At 35.6% G+C, this 22,178-nt stretch overlaps 1 protein-coding gene across 1 annotated transcript; it reads left to right on the top strand.

The window, feature by feature from the left end:
• The first annotated feature begins 19,511 nt into the window (after positions 1 to 19,511).
• LOC113289208 (protein TRIGALACTOSYLDIACYLGLYCEROL 5, chloroplastic-like) lies at positions 19,512 to 21,972 on the top strand. The gene is made up of 6 exons (XM_026538406.1): positions 19,512 to 19,672; positions 19,862 to 19,917; positions 20,003 to 20,047; positions 20,609 to 20,641; positions 20,741 to 21,532; positions 21,637 to 21,972. Exons 2-5 carry the CDS (start codon positions 19,878 to 19,880, stop codon positions 20,926 to 20,928), a joined length of 306 nt encoding a protein of 101 aa, XP_026394191.1. The 5' UTR covers positions 19,512 to 19,672; positions 19,862 to 19,877; the 3' UTR covers positions 20,929 to 21,532; positions 21,637 to 21,972.
• The last annotated feature ends 206 nt before the right edge of the window (positions 21,973 to 22,178 follow it).

Below are 22,178 nucleotides of genomic sequence, written 5' to 3'. Positions count from 1 at the left end.
GCGGCCATAAGAGATTTCGACTAATTAGGTTACTCTTCTCTCCGAATAGGTGGCTACACCAGTAACAACAACAAAAGAGCAAATTTGTTGTTACGAAGGATTAGTTGCTAGAAAAGAAAACTTCGTGTATTTATAGACAAGGAAGTTTGGACACCAAGGAATTTCCAAAACCGAAAATATTCTCAAGATATTCATTAAAGCACAAATTCGGTTTTCATAATTCCTGGAAATGCTCTGTCCAAAAATAATGATCGAAATCTCTCGGAAAATCTAATTAGTAAATGCACATTACTAATTCTGTAATTTCCCTACAAAATGAAATTAATAACCTTAATTAAAATATTCTTAACTTACTTATGTTTCGATCCTGGGATTCTCTTTCCTTAGCCGTTAAGGAATATCTTTGAAAAATTAAAGAAATAAACATTCACATCACGTGTTCAAAGTTTGTCGACATATTAACTTTGTAAGTTCTCTTTCACACTTACAACCTTGAAACCGATTTTCCACACTTCCAAACAAGTTCAGAATTGGTTCATCTGCCTTTCAAGAACTATGTGATTGACAAAACCAGCATTCAATCACAATCATGGGTTTACGGTTCTACCAAAACAAGTTTCGGTTCTACCTCCATGTGAGTATTGTGCATAGTCACACCAGCTTTCCAAAAGTTCGTCTGACAAGGTACTAGGATCGGTTCCCCAAATATATATGGTATCTAACTTATATGTGTTGCACATCCCCATAGGATCGGTTCCCCTTTGCCTAAAAATGTGTTGCACATGTCCGTAGAATCGGTTCCCCTTTCTGCTATAAACCTTGCTGCACCGCATACAGGGATCGGTTCCCTTTAATGTACTGTACCCCTTACAAGGATCGATTTCCCCTTTCCTTTTAATTGGTCAGACATACAAAATCCGATCATACCACAGGTGATTACTTAAGATCGGTTTTACTAATAAAAGTTATACCAATACATAAGTCAAGCCTTTCTGAATAGTTCTACCAAGAACACAACAAGTTGTGAGCGATTATACTCTATCACACATATTGGTTGTTCATAAGATATGCAATGAATAAGAAAACCAATAACACCTGGAAATTTACTTTTTGGTCCACAAACAAGTTTATGAACTTACTTCCTTAGAACGCATGTAAACATTGTTCCCTAGGATGAAATCCTCACTTCATACCCATACATAATCACAATAACATTCAAATGATTATGGCGATGTCTTATCTACAAAGTTTAATGGTTAAGCAATAAACCTCGTATTGTATTCCTTAATACTATGTCTATCTAGAGTTCTCATATGCTTCGCAGTTATGTTTTAAATATGCACGACTTAAAAGATATGTTAGGGAATGAAACAGTTCAAGTCAAATATCACTAACCTCAAGTGGAAGGATGATTGTTGTCGTTGTAGCTCCTTGCTTCTTCACATCTTCAAGACATCGCAATACTTGTAATGTATCATATCCTAATACTTTCAAGCTAACCTATACAAAGTTGACTCTAGTACATAATCAAGCGACTCTTAACATGAGTTTTGATTCACTAAAACATGACAACCAAACTTGACATACCAACGCTTGGTGGGTTCAACCGAGCAATGCTCTAACATATATCACCATAGTATTATTATCAAAGTTGTGATACAATTGAACTTTGATGTTGTGTAATGATACTATGACATTGTATAAAAATAATTGAGAGCATTTGTTTTCTCATTATTATCTCTACGGATCTTCAACAACTATGATGCTGAGTTGAACACGTTTAGAATCATGGAGTACTTGGAAGTGACGAAGATTTCGAGTCGTGTTGAAGATGCCAAGGAGATCAAGCATTTGGATGAGAAGCTACAAAGTTTTATTTATTTTGTAATCCATATGTATTGATAGTTTTGTCACTAAAATTGAAAAATGGAGAGATTGTTAGAGCACTGCTCGGTCGAACTCGCATGCGTTGCTATCTCAAGCATGTTTGTCAATGTTAGTGATCAAAACTATAAGTCTTGATTTCTAGTCTACTTATAGATGTCTCGGACATAGATTGTGTAGTTGAGCCTTAGACTTCACGGCGCTCATCATTTGAAGACGAAAAACTACTAAGGAGATCTTGTGGAACTTTATCAACAAAAGGTATGTGGAGACTGAAACTCATATATCACTTGGAAAGTCTATTTCTACTCTATCTCCTATATTGATACATAAGTCGTGTTACGATATAGTTTTCTATTATACACATTTCAGATTTCGAGCTAAGTTTAACTCGCTTACATATTTCTTGAAATATGTGTTGGTAATCTTTCGCTTCGACCAAGTTCATCTTATATTCTTGACGCAAGTCAAAAGATGATCATGTGAAAATTTCCGAGTAATATCTTACATGGTTTGTGTGATACAATCATTTGGTATAGACTTGGAATGTTTCGTTATGATTATTTCAATAACTTGAAAATTGCTTTGATGCTAATAGTGTGTGAAAACGGCTATTGTCATCCTCTAAGAAAGTTTCAATTATTGAAATAAGAGTTTAGAACACTTAACCATTATTGGATATGACATGTAGTGTATTCTTGCACATATGTAATCCATGTCCAGGAACCATGGTATGCATATCCGTATGCATACCTGTTGGCTTGAGAAATCCGGAAACCTGAGTATGCGTACCTGTTCGCGTACTGGCGTAAGGTTCATGTCCAAATATTTTTGCTGGGATTGGAAGTACGCGTACCCGTTTGCGTACTGGCGAAACCCAATCTTGGTCCGAGTATTTCAAGTATGCGTACCTGTTTGCATACTTGAAGGTTAAAGTTCTAAAATCGTTTGTGTACATGAACTTAAACATTTATATAATAAGGAATGCAATCTTTGCAGACCGTGGCTATAATGTTCATGAATTGATTCAGTGAATCGAACTGATTTTGCTTCAATTGTGTTCTTGTATACTTCTATGAGAGTATAGCAATTGAACAACTCTTTAACTAGTTTCATTTGAGTCATTTGAACTAGTGATGGTTAAGATGAATAAGGTTTATATGAGAGTGATCATATGGCTAACCTCGGTTAACTATTCTTGAACCAACATGGTGTACACTTTTAGGTACCGTTACATAAACCTAAATGAGGGTACATTTCACTTATGTGTAACAAGCTAAGTTCGATTTAACGGTTGAAAGATATTAGTTTTGTTGAATCAGGTTTTACATCTAACGGTGAATATTGAATGCTTTTTTACCAAGGTAACTTAGATTGCAAACCCTGATTTGAAAACTATATAAAGGAGAACTCCAGCAACTGGGAAACCTAATCCCCGCACTTCTTTGTGTTGCTAGTTGCATAGCTAGAGTCGATTCTCTTTTAACCTTAGGTTTCTCTCAAGACCCCGTAGGTTAACGACTTGAAAGACTTCATTGGGATTGTGAAACCAGACCCAACTAATTTCTTTGTAGTTGCGTGTTCTGATCTTGCCTGTTTTTATAGTCTGAGTACTATTTTCTCTAAGATTTGCTCGAGATTTAATCTCCGATAGGAAAGATAAAAAGTAATCATAAACACCTTCATCTCATCGTTTGTGATTCCAGAATATCTAGTTTCGCTTCCATACGATTTAGATTATTATGAGGTGTTTGATAATACTAGGTTGTTCTTCGGGAATATAAGACCGGTTTATCAATTGGTTCCTGTTCACCTTGATTTACCAAAAGACGGAACAAAACTCATAGGTATTTCTGTGGGAGACAGATTTATCTATTCCAATAGACTTTTCTGTGTGAGACAGATTTGTTTATCAAGTCTTCGACTTTAGGTCGTAGCAACTCTTAGTTGTGGGTGAGATCAGCTAAGGGAATCAAGTGTGTATTATCCTGCTGGGATCAGAGACGTAAGGAACTCAACTGTACCTTGAATCAGTGTGAGATTGATTAGGGTTAAACTACAGTCCAGTCCTAAGTTCATTGGTAGTAGGCTAGTATCTATAGCGGCTTAATTCAGTATGGTGTTCAAACTGGACTAGGTCCCGGGGTTTTTTTACATTTGCGGTTTTCTTCGTTAACAAAATTCTGGTGTCTGTGTTATTTCTTTTCCGTATTATATTTTGTTATATAATTGAAATATCACAGGTTGTGCGTTGAATTGATCAATTGGGAAATCCAACCTTTGGTTGTTGATTGAAATTGATTGATCCTTGAAAATTGGTCTTTGGTAACGTTCAAGTTACTCCTCTTATATTCAATCGGGCTCGCAAATTTCTATTTGATGATTGCAGATTGAATTGAGAGTTAGAGATATATACTCTTGTATATACTTTTTCTAAAGATTGAGTCTGACTATCTAGTTGATTCTCTTTAAAGTATATATTGGAGTAAGTCCTCTCAGATTGCCAAATGAATTATTGGGTGTGGTTGTTGTACCCCCTCATTTTCAATTGGTATCATAGCATGCAAATACATTAAAGACCTTATAAGTCCGTGTTTGTAGCGATTTGATATGGACAGAAGTGCTATCTATGATAAATACATCGCCAGAAATAAAAGCTTTGTTTTTATGAAATCTATCAAAGAGAAAGATTTGTAAATCTAGAATACAGATGAACCCAGTGTTCCAATGAAACAACCAAACATTGAAAAGTGTTACCCTGACTACGTTATTGACGAGTCTGGCTCTGAAGTTGAAAGGAATGCAGCCAAGGAGAGTGTAATGATTCTAAAACTTGTTAGAATCCAGCCGATGATGTTAATCGGTTGAAACACAAATCAATGTCCTTGTTGGTATGGTAAATGAGCGTGACTCTATCCTAAAGGTCCTGCATGAGGGAAAACTCAAAAAGGATGCTTTGGAAACTGAACTTCTTTTATGTAAACTCTCTATTCAAGAATGTTCTAAAGAGTCCACAATACCAATTGCTTCTGATAGAATTATAAAAATTTATGTTCCAGAAGCAAAATCGAAATCCCTTCCTATTGAAAAAGATGTGCCTGTGTCTTCCTCTGATCAAGGAATATTCACATCACATGGATGGAAAAATTCTCCTAACGATGGTATTGAGACTGTTCCCTCTAATCACTCTGGTGATCAGAAAGTATGTCTCTTTTGTGATTCAAGAGGACACGTTGAACAGAAGGGGAATTCTAGGTTGAATGATAACTCTTTTGTTCGTCTTCAACACACCTTAGATTTGATTGTCAAAGGTGTAACTGACATTCGTATGTCTAAACCAATTGGTTTTAGTACTCACCCTGTGTATCTTACCAGGAAAGTCAGTTCGATGTGTTTGTCAAATGTTCAAAAGCGAAACAGTCTCTCTAAACCAATTCGTTCAAGAAGAACTCATGGATCTTCTTCAATCAAAAAGGGAGATAATGATGTGATAAAGGTACCAGAAGAAGGAAGCAAAAAAGGATATCTAGAAGACAACCTAAAAATGATAATAGAAGGTTATAAAGAAATCATCAACAGGTTGTCAATTCCCTCTGGATAAAATCCTCCAGGTAAGAATCCATTCTATGCGTTGTATTTTGATGATAGTAAGTTTTATGAAAAATTTTCACATCATAATGGTTTTCATCCAAACATCAGAAGAAAGAGATTTAACCGAAAACAACATTCATTTGATGAGCTCAAGGCCCATACTGTGCTAATTAATCACAAGGTTGAAACCTCACTCTCAAGAAAAGTCCTGGAAGAGTGAGATTTATTCAGGTATACTTGATGGCAAAATGTTTTCTGATTTTCTATGTTATTTTATTATCGTTCTTAGTTGGATAATCATTCACAAACATTTCTGCATAAGTATTTGTGTTTTGTTTGGACAAATCGTTGTTTTCTTAATCTTAAATTTTTTGTTGTGTCAAAATTGTTACTCTTGCTCTAAAATTGTTCTCCTATAAGAATGCAAATTTTATTGACCTAAGATCTATGAGATTTCTCACGCAGGCAAACATTATCGTTGAATAGTCTTCTTAATTGAGTCTTTCTCTTCTTGAGTCATTTATGAATAATGGGCCAACTTTGTGTTCGTACGGGTATCCTTGTTACATGTCACAGACCGACTTTGGAAACCCTAACCTCTGGGTTTCTGTGAAACCATTTAAATACCAAACCCTTCTTTTGAAAAGTACGCATACTCCAGGCTACTTTTTTAGTCAATAATGACATCTCCTTCGGGAACTTGTAATTTTCCAAGAGGCTTTCTTGATAAGGGTTTTGGGATCACACTCAAAGAGGAGGCAAAAGGAACTCTCGTGGAAGTTGATGACACGTCTTCTCAATCTCCTGATAAATTCTTAGATATTGAGGATGATGAAGAGATTTCTAATGAAGTTGTTCAAAACTTTATCGATCAGTTTAATGATGCAAAGCTGCTGCTTGTTAACACTCTGGAAGAACTAGATGTGTTAAGAACTTGATTGATAAAGGTCAACTCCGACCTTACTCTAATGAAGACACGACTTAAAGATCGTCTCAATGTTGTGTCTGAAGATGTGGTTAATTCCGTCTGTCACAAGCTTGAAGGTCTTGGAACCAGTGAAGCCTCCGTACCTGAACCCTGATTATTGCTTATGATTGCTTCTTTGGTTATTAGAGTTGTTTTTTATTTTGTCTAGGAAACTTCTTATGAGAATTTTATTCTTTTGTTTTTAATAAGGATAACTAGGGTTTGGAATAGCCATTATTGTGAGTACACATATCTACTGCCAACGTTTTCATCTTCTATGTTTTTAGATTTATTTATTTAAATTCTAAGTTATTTGGAAGATGATGTTTGTAGTATTAATCTTATGGTTTGATATATTGAAAATTGTTATGGGATATGTTGTTTACGTCCGTGAACCTTGACTATCCCATATTTGTTCAAAAGTTATTTCTATTATATGTCTATAAAAGTATTGATAAAGATAGAATGAACTTTTGACAAACAAAAGTTTAGCCTATTACGTCTTTATGCAAATACTGATGAAAGATAGGATGAACTTTTGTTTACAAAGATTAAGTCTATTATATGTCATTGTGCAAATATTGATGAAAGATAGGATGAACTTTTGTTTACAAAGATTAAGTCTATTATATGTCATTGTGCAAATAATGATGAAAAATAGAATGAATCTTTGTTTATTCCGCAGTATTGATCCTTTCCTGATCCACGTCTTTGTGTATATAATGTGTTGTTCCGTAAGTTTTCTTATGTCGAGCATGGCCAATTGAATTGATCATTTTTGTGGCTAATTAAATTGCGATTTTTGGATACAAATTAATATCCTCATGTGATTTGATTATGTCCAAAGAAATCTTTCTTTTCTCGTAAACGTAAGGTCACTCTTATTATTCTTTCGAGAATGACATTTTATGGGGGAGAGTTCTTTTTGAACTTGTTCTTAATCGCCATATCTTTGTGGGGAGTGCGGTAGTGGAATATTGTAGGAGTTATCTTGTATCTTAATAAACTCCTTGATGAATGTATTTAGCTTCGGCTTTATGATTGCATCTCAATAAGTTGGTATGTTATTATGTTTTGGTCATGAAGTATATCTATGTAAATTCATGAGGATCCCACTAGTTTTCTTACCTTTGCCAATTTGTATTGACAAAAAGGGTGAGAATTAATGTGTAGTTTCATACTACAAATACATATAGTTTACGGATCATTATGTAAGGGGGAGTGGTTTTCATGTCGATATGAAGTATTGACTAAGGGGGAGTGATATATATCACCATAGTATTATTATCAAAGTTGTGATACAATTAAACTTTGATGCTGTGTAATGATACTATGACACTGTATAACAATAACTGAGAGCATTTGTTTTCTCATTATTATCTCTACGGCTGTTCAAAAACTATGATGCTGAGTTGAACATGTTTAGAATCATGGAGTACTTGGAAGTGAAGAAGATTTTGAGTCGTATTGAAGATGCCAAGGAGATCAAGCATTTGGATGAGAAGCTACAAAGTTTTATTTATTTTCATATATATTGATAGTTTTGTCATAAAATTGACAAAGGGGGAGATTGTTAGAGCACTGCTCGGTCGAACTCGCATGCGTTGCTATCTCAAGCACGTTTGTCAATGTTAGTGATCAAATATATAAGTCTTGATTTCTAGTCTACTTATAGATGTCTCAGACTAGGACATAGATTGTGTAGTTGAGCCTTAAACTTCACGGCGTTCATCATTTGAAGAAGAACAACTACTAAGGATATCTTGTGGAACTTTATCAACAAAAGGTATGTGGAGACTGAAACTCATCTATCATTTGGAAAGTCTATTTATATTATATCTCCTATATTGAGATATAAGTCGTGTTACGATATAGTTTTCTATTATACACATTTCAGATTTCGAGCTGAGTTTAACTCGCTTACATATTTCTCGAAATATGTGTTGGTAAGCTTTCGCTTCGACCAAGTTCATCTTATATTCTTGACGCAAGTCAAAAGATGATCATGTGAAAATTTCCGAGTTACATCTTACATGGTTTGTGTGATACAATCATTTGGTGTAGACTTGGAATGTTTCGTTATGATTATTTCAATAACTTGAAATTACTTTGATGCTAATAGTGTGTGAAAACGGCTATTGTCATCCTCTAAGAAAGTTTCAATTATTGAAATAAGAGTTTAGAACACTTAACCATTATTGTATATGACATGTTGTGTATTCTTGCACATATATAATCCATGTCCGGGAACCATAGTATGCATACCCGTATGCGTACCTGTTGGCTTGAGAAATCCGGGAACCTAGGTATGCGTACCCGTTTGTGTACTGGAGTAAGGTTCTTGTCCGAATATTTCTGTTGGGATTGGAAATACGCTCACCCGTTTGCGTACTAGCGAAACCCAATCTTGGTCCGAGTATTTCAAGTATGCATACCCGTTCGCATACTTGAAGGTTAAGGTTCTAAAATCGGTTGTGTACATGAATTTAAACATTTATATAATAAGGAATGCAATCTTTGCAAACCGTGGGTATAATGTTCATGAATTTATTCGAGTGAATCAAACCGATTTTGCTTCAACTGTGTTCTTGTATACTTCTATGAGAATATAGCAATTGAACAACTCTTTAACTAGTTTCATTTGAGTCATTTGAACTAGTGATGGTTAAGATGAATAAGGTTGATATGAGAGTGATCATATGGCTAACCTCCATTAACTATTGTTTAACCAACATGGTGTACACTTTTAGGTACGGTTACATAAACCTAAATGAGGGTACATTTCAATTATGTGTAACAAGCTAAGTTCGATCTAACGGTTGAAAGATATTAGCTTTATTGAATCAGGTTTTTCATCTAACGGTGAATATTGAATGCTTTGTTACCAAGGTGACTTAGATTGCAAACCCTGATTTGAAAACTATATAAAGGAGAACTCTAACAACTGGGAAACATAATCCCCACACTTCTGTGTGTTACTAGTTGCATAGCTAGAGTCGATTATCCTTTAACCTTAGGTTTCTCTCGAGACCCTCTAGGTTAACGACTTGAAATACTTCATTGGGATTGTGAAGCCAGGCCCAACTATTTTCTTTGTAGTTGCGCGTTCTAATCTTGCCCGATTCTATCATCTGAGTACTATCTTCTCTAAGATTTGCTCGAGATTTAATCTCCGATAGGAAAGATAAAAAGTAATCACAAATACATTCGTCTCATCGTTTGTGATTCCACGATATCTAGTTTCGCTTCCATACGATTTATATTATTGTGATGTGATTGATAATACTAGGCTATTCTTCGGGAATATAAAACCGGTTTATTAACTGGTTCCTGTTCACCTTGATTTATCAAAGGATGGAACAAAACTCATAGGTATTTCTGTGGGAGACAGATTTATCTATTCCAATAGACTTTTCTGTGTGAGACAGGTTTGTTTATCAAGTCTTAGACTTTGGGTCTTAGCAAGTCTTAGTTGTGGGTGAGATCAACTAAGGGAATCAAGTGTATAGTATCCTGCTGGGATCAGAGACGTAAGGAACGAAACTGTACCTTGAATCAGTGAGAGATTGATTATGGATCAACTACAGTCCATCCCGAAGTTCATTGGTAGTAGGCTAGTGTCTGTTGCGGCTTAATATAGTGTGGTGTTCAAACTGGACTAGGTTCTGGGGTTTTTATGCATTTGCGGTTTTCCTCGTTAACAAAATTCTGGTGTCTGTGTTATTTCTTTTCCGCATTATATTTTCTTATATAATTGAAATATCACAGGTTGTGCATTGAATCGATCAATGGGGAAAGCCAACCTTTATTTGTTGATTGAAATTGATTGATCCTTGAACATTTTTCATTGGTACCGTTCAAGTTACTCCTCTTATATACAATCGGGCTCGCAAATTTCTATTTGCTGATTGCAGATTGAATTGAGAGTTATAGATATAAACTCTTGTATATACTTTTTTCTAAAGATTGAGTCTGACTGTCTAGTTGATTCTCTTTAAAGTATATATTGGAGTAAGTCCTCTCAGATTGCCAAACGAATTGTTGGGTGTGGTTGTTGTACCCTGCATTTTCAGTTTTCATTGAAGAACTATTGGATGACCAATTTGAACCTAGGTAAGAAATTTGGTAGAACCGATCTTGACTTATGATGAGAGTTTCGGTAGAAACGATCCTTACCTATATTGTGATACATGGTAGAACCGATCCTAGTTTTTGTTGGGAGTATTGGTAGAACCGATCCTTACCTATATTGGGAGTCATGGTAGAACCGATCCTAGCTATTGTTGGGAGTCATGGTAGAACCGATCCCTACCTATATTTGGAGATTTGGTAGAACCGATCTTAACTATGTTAGGAGTCATGGTAGAACCGGTCCCAAGAGCAAAACCAATTTCAAGCTTTCACATATTACTTACGGTTCTGTGTGAGTTTGAAATTAGGGTTTTCTAAATAGGAAAGTTCCTGATGTCGATATAATTTGAACATGGATAAAATCCTTATCTTTTATTGTTCAAAGATATTCCTTGATATTCAAGGTGATCCCAATCCGAAATATTGATAATATTTTAATTAAGATATTCGATTATATCCAGCAAATTAAGAAAGCATATCTCTTGGAAAGTTATATTAGTTAAGTGCTAGATTAATATTAGATATTTCCATTTTCTAAGGAGAGATTTTGGAATTACAGGTTGATATTAGTTGAAACTATGAAAAACGAAATTAGGTACTTATTGCATATCTAAGAGCCAGACACACTTCATTCGTGTTGTTACTGGTGGATTCGTATATCCAGGGAGGAAAGTACCCTATAGTTAGGCGAAATCTCTTACGACCGCTCGTTTAAAGAGTTATGCAGGATCAAGAATCTCTACGAGTACCAATGGTGGGAAATTAGAAAATTGCATTGTCATTTTGGTTTTCGATTATTGATTTGATTTAAAAATGGTTGTTGAAACTTTGATTGCACCTAGTTTAGTTATTCTTGAGAGCCTTCTCTTCTGACATAAGGGTCACTCAAAATAGATCAAAGTATTTGAAAAGACGAGGGTACCTAAATATACCTCAAACTAAAACTTTTCCACCTATAAGTCCTTTCTCCGAAAGTGATTGTATATGGACTGAGTCAATACAATGCAACTAATCGGTTCACACTTCTTGTGATCGTCTACGGATACGAGATCGAGACAATACAACAACGAAGTATGTTTACTTGATAAAAGGTTCGGACTTAACCAAACACAATAGGATTGCTTATCAAGTAAATAGGAATTAACGTTTTTGTAATTTACTTTAAATTATAATAACAATTATAATTGCGAAAAATAAAAGTAAATGACACAGCAAGATTTTGTTAACGAGGAAACCGAAATGCAGAAAAACCCCGGGACCTTGTCCAGAATTGAGTACTCTCAGGATTAAGCCGCTATATAAAATCAAACCAACTTCTTATAGTTGAGACCAAGTAACTAAACCTATAGTTCACCTAATTCCGTCTGTATTCCCACGCTTCCGACCTGTAATAAGTCACGTACTTGGAACAATTCCTTTGGTTCGCATTCCAAACAGTAAAGGAATAACAAATCTATTTGGGATAAACTCTTTTCAACCAAGTGATATGAGTTCGACAAAGGATCTTCTGTTTATCTCAATAAACTCCTTTGCCAGGTTCCTAGATCTATCTTATTATCAATTACCGAAGTAATTGTTAAGATTTTGAAATCAATACTTTTAATCACAAAGAATTGTATTGATGTCAATCTACACAACTAATCAATCTAATCTACCACAAGGATAAACCGATTATAGTTGGATCCTCTTTTACCGAAACAAGTATTGTGCACACCAAAGATTATGAATCCAAAATCAGAAATCTTCAAAGTCTTCTGTGCCTTCAATAAACACCTGCACACAATCAACTTGAATCTCTTGTGATCAATCACGCACAGAACGAAGTTTGTTAACAATGGATTATCACAAGACGTCTTTAGATCTACAAATAGTCTAAAGATCCCCGTCGATACTTCGATCAAGTTTGAGTGAATCTTATATCAGAAGAGAAGATTCCCAAGCATAAACAAACTAGGTGCAATCAAAGTTCAACCAACGTTATTCAATCAAATCAATCGAAAACAAAAGATAAACCGCAATTATCTAGTTTCCCACCAACGGTACTATTAGAGATTCTCAATCCCAAAGAAGACTTTAAACTGAGCGGTCGTAAGAGATTTCGCCTAATTAGGTTACTCTCCTCTCCGAATAGGCGGCTTCACCAGCAGCAGCACAACTGATTTAGTTCTTGTTGTACAAGGATTAGTTTGCTCGAAATGCAAACTTTCATATTTATAGACTAAGGAAGTTTGGACACCAAGTAATTTCCAAAACCGAAAATATTCTCAAGATATGCAATATATTCCAGATTCGGTTTCCATAATTCCTGGAAATGCTTTGTCCAAATATTGACCGAAAATCTCTTGGAAAATCTCCAACTAGTAAACGCACATTACTAATTTTCATTTTCCTAAAATAAAATTAAAAACCTTTAATAAAAGATTCTCAATTTATTTTATTCGATCTGGGATTTTCTTCCTTTATCTATTAAGGAATAACTTTGAACAATTAAAGATAAGCGTTACTGCACATGTTCAAAGTATGTCGACAGGTTTACTTTGTAAGTCCTCTTTCATACTTACAATCTTGAAACCGATTTTCCACACTTCCAAACAAGTTTAGAATTGGTTCATCTGACTTTCAAGAACTACGTGATTGATCAAGAACACTCAATCACAAATCATGGGTTTAACGGTTATACCAAAACAAGTTTCGGTTCTACCTCCATGTGAGTACTGTGCATAGTCACACTAGCTTTCTAAAATTCGGTTGACTAGGAACTAGAATCGGTTCCCCACATATATATGGTATCTAACTTGTACTTGTTTCACATGTCCATAGGATCGGTTCCCCTTTGCTTAAAAACGTGTTGCACATGTCCATAGGATCGGTTCCCTGTTCTGCTAAAAACTTGATGCACCTCATACAAGGATCGATTCCCCTTTGTGATAGGTTGCACCTCTTACTAGGATCGGTTCCCCTTTACCCAGAGTCGGTCATACCAATAATACTGAATCGATCATACCATCACAGGTGATTACTTATGATCGGTTTCACTAATAAAAGTCATACCAATACAACAGTCAGGTCTTTGTGAATAGTTTTACCAAGAACATAAACAAGTCATGAGCGGTTATACTAATCACGCATATTGGTAGTTCAAAATATATGCAATGAATAACAATACCAATAATGCCTGGCGATTTCTCTTTCGATTCACAAAACAAGTTCATGAGTTTACTTCCTTAAAACAAATGTAAAACATTGTTTCCTAGGATGAAATCTTCACCTTATACCCATACATAATCACAATAGCACTCAAACGATTATGTCGATGTCCTATCTACAAAGTTTAATGGTTAAGCAATAAACCTCGTATTATATTCCTTAATACTATGTCTAACTAGAGTATAATCATTCATGCTTCACAGTTTTGTTTTCAATATGCACGACTTGAAAGATACGTTTAGGGAATGAAACAATTCAAGTCAAATATCACTAACCTCAAGTGTAAGGATGATGTTGTCGTTGTAGCTCCTTACTTGTTCACTTCTTCAAGTCTTCGCAATACTTATAATGTCTCATATCCTAATACTTTAAAGCTAAGATATACGAAGTTGACTCTAGTACATAATCAAGCGACTCTTAAATAAGTTTTGACTCACTAAATATGACAACCAAACTTGACATACCAATGCTTGGTGGGTTCAACCGAGCTACGCTCTAACAAAGACACTCTTTCAAATGGGAAAATCAATCCCAAAAACTTATACATCCTATTTGATCGCTATAGTCATCCTCAATTGACGTACATTTCCTCTGAGAAACATATAATTAGGTCAACGACTGAAAGACTTCACTTAGAGATTCGTGAAGCCATGTCCAAACATCTTTACCTTGATAGTTCGTGTATCATGATCTTGCTTTTCTGTTATCGAGGTTTTCATAATCTCTTTCAAGCAAGATAGATAGAAATCACATAAGTTCTCTTCGTCTCGGACTTTGTGATTCCTCGGGATAGATATCTAAAAATTATTCTTAATTAATTAGTTCACGATTGCATGGGAGGTGGTTAAGAATCCTGACTTCTCATCTAACTGAGTGTAAGTGTTCATGATTTGTGAGGTTTGATATCTTTGTCTATTGTAAACATATTTCCAATCTTTGATCTAAAGGGAAAGCAAATAGGCTTATCTGTTAGACACAGATTAGTATCAAAAGTCTTCACTTAGGTTGAAGAAACTCTTAGGATGCAAAGGACGTTAGCTAAGGGAATAAATTGCGTAGATTCTTGCGAGGTTCAATAGACGTAAGAAGCGCGACTGTAACTGAATTACTTAGAGGGTGGATTCACTCTCAACTACGTAAGTTCTATTCCGAAGTATTAGTAGGAAAGTGTCTGTAGCGGCTTAATATAGTTTGGTGTCCAAATCTTGACGAGGTCCCGGGGTTTTTCTGCGATTGTGGTTTCCTCGTTAACGAAATTCTTGTGTGTATGTGTGTGCGCTTTTTTACTTTTCCGTATCTTTTTGATTGTTAAAAGTACTACACGTGTTCATACTCCTATCAAAACGAAAAAGTTGGTGGTGTACTTGGTATCCTCTCCTTTTCAGGATGTTCATAGATCCTTAACAATCTTAGTTGAATTTTTTATTGTTCGAGAACTATTTTCGTTTGAAGTTAATCATTTGAAAATCACCCAATCAACGGTGCACACTATATATGGCTATTGGGATTTTTTCAAGTTAATTACGTGTGAAAAAGAACTGCTTGGCGATAGGTATGCATACTTGTATATTTAACCAAAGTCAATCTTAATTATGAACATTGCATTGGTGTGCAAACCCAGGTTTGCAAATTTACATCTGAGTTCAAGAATGAGATAAGTTTGGAAACCCGATTTGAAAATCCCAACGATCCGACTTTCAAAGCTACCAAGGTATGCAAACCCTTGTGACCTGACTTCGCGAGCTGTCAGTGTTTGTAAGCCCGGTACAGAGTATCAGATCACTTCTCAATGTCAAAGAGATTGTCAATCCCTCTTTTATCAGCTTTCTGACAAAGAGGTACAGAACATCAACACTCATTAATCAATATTATGTGAGTATATTTTACTTTTTAATCATTTATTTTATCACCGTTATGGGATGATAACCCGTTTAAATAACTCACCCTTCAACTAAAATACTAGATTTACAATGTTTTACCCAGCCTATCAAACTTATTCTCATAATTAATTTGTATGAGAGATGGAACTATGTGGATGGGTTATAACACGATTTCATGCATGCATCATATGCATATTGGCTTGGCGAGTCTATGCATGTTTGTATAAGAGACTGATAGAAAAAACTGTTGAATGTTGGGTAGCAATTTACTATTTAGCAAGCAAAACTTATCACATGGTAATTCTATATGTAATAACATAGTAGTTTGTGGGTTGTTATTTTAAATTTTTTTTTATGATTTCCTCGTTCGATTTATTTTGTTGTTTCGGTCAATACTTATGATATTCTCTTTCTCTATAAGTTTTTGTGAAAGTCCTATGGGCTAGATTTGGCTGCTAGATTAGCCAAAAAGTGTTGCAATTAAAAAAAAGTGTTGTCTATTTGTTAACACTAGTTCTCTCTCTTAGCATTTTATCGCATGCGAACTAGCAGCGAGATAATTGCGCTGAATGGTCCATCGCCACAAAAATCACCTTTTCGCGGTATGGTTCAGCGCATCTAGATTTATTTTTGATCTGACGACTGAGATTGGTTGCGCTCAACCATTCAATGTTGGGCGCTGATTGATTCTGCGACTAGCATGCTAAATAGCACTCCCATAGGACTTAGGAGGTTGTCCTAACTGACGTGGAATGTTAATCTAGCTGCTAGATTATCACAATATAGGACTTATCCTTACAGTTGAAACACCGGGGAAGCAAAAGGAAAGAGATATTCTCAGAGAATAAAGAAATTGTACCATGTTAAATCAACACTTACATTTAGGCTAATCCCTATGGGCTAGATTGAACTGCTAGATTGGCCAAAAAGTGTTACAAATCATGAAAAAAGTGTGGGAAAAAAGTTAACACTACTTCTGTCTACTCTCTCTCATAGCATTTGCTCGCAGTTCAACTAGCAGCGAGATTGAAACGCTGAATCATTCAGCGCTCAAAAAGTGATACTAACGTTGAACAATTCAGCGCTATATAATTTTTTCTCATGGAAAGAGAGGAAAAGAAGGAGAGAGAGAAGAAAAAGAGGGAGAGAGAAGAGTGGAGAGAGAGGAAAAGAAAGAGAGAGAGAAGAAAAAGAGGGAGTGAAACGTGGAGAGAGGAAAAGAAGGAGAGAGAAATAAAATAAAATAATGTGCGTTGTTTGGTTCAGCGTTCAACGCTGTTTTATTCAGTGTTTCGCTGCTAGATTAGAAATACCATAGGACTTAGGAGGTTTCCCTAACTGACGTGGATGACCAATTTAGCAGCTAGATATCTAGCCCATAGGGGTTAGCCCTAGCGTCATAGTCCCCACAAGTAATTTTTGTTTTCCATATCCGAGATTCTAAGTAAAAATTCGTTTAGTTTATAGTTTGTTGTTCTGGACTGAATGCTTATTCTATGTGGGTAGTGAAAACTACAGTGAGACCCATTCTTTAGATTTTATCCACTGAGAAACCCACGCCCAAAAATCTCCAGGCGCGCACCCATTTTTGGAGAAAAAATTAGTCCTAAACCCATATTTTCTGAAATTGTGTTATTTCTGTTTTCTTCTTCTTTTTCATCGTAGAGATCGACTTCATTTTTAGGTTTTATGGTAGGTTTGCTTTTTGGTGATGAATTACAGTTAGGGTTCTAGTCAAATTCAACAGATAAGTGGCACTGGATTCGAATTACCATCAAGCTACAAGATCAGTGAAACACAAACTAGGGTTTGATTTAGATTTAATTGTCAGAGATGATGATATCGAGAATAAGAAAATTAGGTTTCCAGATTTTTGTTAAATCAGAGATGGGTTCGATCTATGAGATGATGAACATGATGTTACCATGATGAAATGGGTTCGATCTATGAGATGATGTTACCTGCTGAAATGGCTGGTTGACGAGGTGAGATGCTAAAGTTAATTGAACTTCGCTTTAGACTGGTTGTTTGCTGATGATGATACTTCGCTGAATTCATTGAAAGTCATAATTGAGTTTACGTAGAATTCTATGCTTGCTGAAGAATTAGGCTTGGTTAATTTTACGAGCTTTTATGACCCACGAACTGAATTTCCCTCGATGTGTGTTGCTAGCTGCTGATTTTTTATCTTGAAGCAAATTGATTTCTTCCTTCGTCTTCTTTGGATCACTGGATTGCTTGTACTTCACTCCTTGCAAGTAAACGATTAGCCGGATAGTTGTATTGCTTGCTCGTGGTAGAGATTCATACTGCTCCCATTGATTATTCTGGGATTTGTCTATACTTGTGACGAAGTAATGGTTAGTCCTTGCTTTAGTTATATTTTGATCACACATATTCTTCTTCCACTTGTGGTTACTGTAATCAAGCTGGCTTCGCCTAAACAAATTGGAATGATTATCTTCCCGAATAAGAAGCTTCAATTTTGCTGGAATGATTATGAGGTTACGGCCTCCTTTACTCCTTGTTTTGATACTTGCTAGAAGCTTTGATGTGTTTTCTTAGCTCCGCTGAATCCCTTTTTACGTGATGATTTCTACCCAAGATGACTGTTACTATAGATTCTGAAATGAACAGAAGAACTAATTTTGAACTTTTAGTGTATTAGTAAATGCATTTGCATTATGTAGATTATGCTTCAGATGAAGTCTCTATCCTAGCGCTGTGTCAAGTTAACTATATAGCATCTTTGACTCTACTAATTGGTTTGCTTTCTTATTTATTATTTGATAATCTTTTATGTGGTTATGAAAATGGATGCATAACCTGTTATGCATCTAGAAAAGTTGTTGCATAACTTGTTACGCAGTCCAGAAAATGGCTGCATAACACATTATGCAACAATTTTTTTTTTTGTTACTATTGAAACCAACAAAAACAAAGACTGCATAATTTGTCATACATCTACTATAATATCTGCATAACATGTTATGCAGTCGTGAAAATGGATGAATAACCAGTTATGCATCCGAAATTATGGCTGCATAATGTATCATGCATCGACAAAATCGTTGGACAATCTTTTATGCATCGAGAGAATAGATGCATAACCTGACATGCATCCGTAAATATGGACTTATGCATCAATTTTTTATGTACGCACTAAAATCAATCAAAACAATGGCTACATAACTTGTTGTAGATGCATAACTTGTTATGCAGTCGAGAAAATGGTTTGCATAATTCGTCATGCGTCTGCAGAATGTGTTATGCATCTTTTTTTGTGGCTGCATAACGGTTATGTATCAAGTTTTCGGAAATTTTTCCTAAAATGATGATCACCTCCGATTTTTTCGTGAAAAACAAAAAATTGATATTGTTGTTTGTACTCGTTGTCTAGCTCTCTTAAAAAGATTTCCAATGATATAAAATTTGTAAAATTCCAAGGCGCAGATTTTTAGATATGTTATGTCCAAGTTACGTTGCCAATTATACCCCTGAAAAATTAGGCTGCATAACGAGTTATGCCTGAAGAAATAGTATGCATAACTGAAAAAATAGTATGCATGACGAATTATGTATAGATTCTTAATAATTTCGAATAATTTTAAGTGTCACGGAAATAATTATGGGTGTCACGGTATTCAAAATTAATTATGGACTTGACAATAAAAATATTATTTATTTTGGGTCTCCCCCAATTTCCCCGTGTGGGTATCTAGTCGTGTTTTCTTTCTCTTCGGTCCGCCCGCCACTGCTCCCGGTCATCTAGGGTTATCCTGAAATTTTCACCAGCACTGAAAAATGCGATCCGTTGTTAGGCTGTTGTTTAACAAACATGAGTTCAGCATATAACAAAGCTGGGAGAACATTTTACTGTGATCATCTGTATTTTCTCACCTCAATTCAACCATCAAAGATAGTACTGGTAGCGCTACAAAACCTCTGCTTTTTCCAATTCTGCGACCGTAGACCCTTTCCCGAGCTGCACTGTGAAAAATTAATACATTCGGTAGGTATATTGAACATAATCTGCTAGTTTGGTTTTGATTTCTGTTCCAATTAGAATACCCAACTTACCATCTAAATTTAATTGACAAAAAACCAAAATTTTTTTTGACCTAGTTAGGGTTTCATTTCTCCATTTTCCCTGAATTCCTTTTTGAATATCCTTCCTTGAATTGCTTCTTTATTCATACAGAAAGGCGCTAACAAACATGGTTCTCACTAATTTCAATGGTTCCGGTGTCGGATTCGGTATACATTTTTCTCTGTTTGTTTTCCCTTGAAGTTTAACATTACTGTTAAGAAAAAAGTCTCATGTTATCTATTTCTAACTCAGGATTTGGTGCTGGTTGTGGTTTCGGAATCGGTTGGGGTTTCGGAGGTAATACTTTATCTTCTTACTCCACCTTCACATGCCCATAATTCACTATCTTACTTAGCAGTGTCTACAACTTACACAGCTGATTGATGAATTGAATGTTAGAACAACCACTAGGGTATTGAATGTTGATGCCATCGTCAGTTATTTATCGTTTAAATTCCGTACTTTGCTAATTGCCCAAGTTCAAAGACTTGCAGTGTTATGTTCATTACAATTACAAACAGTCATTGCATACACCCACCTAAAGGTAATTAAAAAGGAGTGGTAAGAAGTAATCTTATGAGCAATTTAAGTTGGTTACGAGAATAAGAAAACATGTACACAGTGTCATAATTGAGTGTATTTGCATAATTTTAGCTCCTTAGTTAACTATAATTGCCATGCATCTCCTTAATCCAGGGTTAGGCTGCTGCACAATGCAGGCGCTCCTGGGCTGCCTCAGTAAATTCAGTTGGCTTGCTGCTAAAAGATACTAGGACTAGTGCTCACTTATACCCTCAGGTAGTTTGTTATGCGTTAATCACTCTTTACTGATTAGCAATGTCTTTTATTGCGCTTCAGGTATGCCACTGGGTTTCTTGGGTCTCGGAGCAGGTATTCACTCAGTATTCCTATTACTTGCAGCTAATAAGATTGATCTTTAGATTCTTTACACATTAGTTCAGTGTTTGATTGTTTTATTTGGATCTGAAGGTGGAGGCTGTGGAGTTGGGCTTGGCCTTGGATGGGGATTTGGCACTGCCTTTGGCAGTCATTATCGAACTACAAAAACTACATTTAAAGGCACTGATTTCAATAGTAAGAGTGAAAGCGATAGTAAACCATCAACTGACTACTCAAAGATTACCTCCTCTCAGAAGGTTATTCGTGCTGAAGAGTAAATATTTGTCTCTTCGATTCTGTGTCAAAAGCAGTGTAAGAACATTCTTTCATATTTATTTGAGTACAATGGTACTACTGATACACTTGAGTCGTATCCCTGCTACTTCTTGTACTGTTCTCCCTTGTTAGGTGTATCTTCTTTTCAGTGACCTTCAGTGTTAAACAAGAGTATGTTGAACTAATAAACTCATCTTCTGATTTTGCATAATAAACTCATTATTTGGAAATAAATCACATAAAGCCTGATCCTTAACCCACACATCCTTCCAGACTGAAATGCTAGCACCGTTTGGTCCATTTCCCACCAACCATCATGTTTTCTGCTTCAATTCATCCATTACCCACTTCAAAGCTGGCCATATAGAAGACTACTTATAATAAGTATAATCCACTCACTATTTGTTAATGTAAATTTTGCTCTCAAGAACACTGCCCATTCATCCTCTGAATTCTGAATCCTCCATAAGAGTTTCATCAGTAGAGCTTTATTGATAACAGTAAGTCTTTTAATCCCCAATCCTCCTTCTAGAGGACAACATACTTTATCCCAAGTTGAAGTTACCAATTTCCTGACAGAAGGATCTCCAGACAGCATGAATAAGAGTAAGGAACTCGGGTCACTGGTTTAAGAAATTCGAATTATGCTTTCATTTCTTGAATTTACAAGATGAAAGCCACAAAAATTGTGACATGAAATTTTGATGCAGGAAAGAAGATCTTGGTTCAAAGTTGGCTTTAATTTGATTTGGGGATCTTTTATAGTCCAGTTGTTGTGTTTGCGATGGGTTTTACCTTCTTTCCTATCGGGCAGAGCATGTGTGCAATGAGTGTAGCACAGTAAAAATTGGATTCAGGCGGGGAGATTCTTCTAACATGGCAATTTTGGTTCTTATATGACAACCTAACTTTATATCAGGTGAGAGTTATGTGAATGAAGGAATCGTGTCTGGAAAACCTTGTTTGTTTTATAACGTTCCAGTTCCTCGTGGGTTTGGAATTTTTTTATTTTTTTTTAACAAAGCGAACCAATATATTACATAACAGACAACGTTGTTACATCTCTAGCTAATAACGATAAGAGAAAAGACGGAGGGACACTCCACCATTCTCTATACAAACAAGATCGCTGACAAATTTAGCTAGATAATCTGCAGACTTGTTGCAAAACCTAGGAACAGAATTACATTGCCAACCTGTATTGGCATTACAAAGACTAAATACTTATTTAACAAAGTAGAACTATGCCAAG

This window comes from Papaver somniferum, chromosome 6, assembly GCF_003573695.1.
Source record: "Papaver somniferum cultivar HN1 chromosome 6, ASM357369v1, whole genome shotgun sequence".
Lineage (NCBI taxonomy): Eukaryota > Viridiplantae > Streptophyta > Magnoliopsida > Ranunculales > Papaveraceae > Papaver > Papaver somniferum.
Note: the sequence above shows the minus strand (reverse complement) of the source record. Positions and strands in the feature narration are given on the sequence as shown.

Bases quoted from the DNA above. Each gene is read 5' to 3' on its own strand.
- LOC113289208 (XM_026538406.1), top strand. From the start codon at position 19,878: ATGGTTCTCACTAATTTCAATGGTTCCGGTGTCGGATTCG. The intron at 19,918-20,002 runs GTATACATTTTT...TTTCTAACTCAG, and splicing joins TGGTTCCGGTGTCGGATTCG to GATTTGGTGCTGGTTGTGGT. The intron at 20,642-20,740 runs GTATTCACTCAG...TTGGATCTGAAG, and splicing joins TTTCTTGGGTCTCGGAGCAG to GTGGAGGCTGTGGAGTTGGG.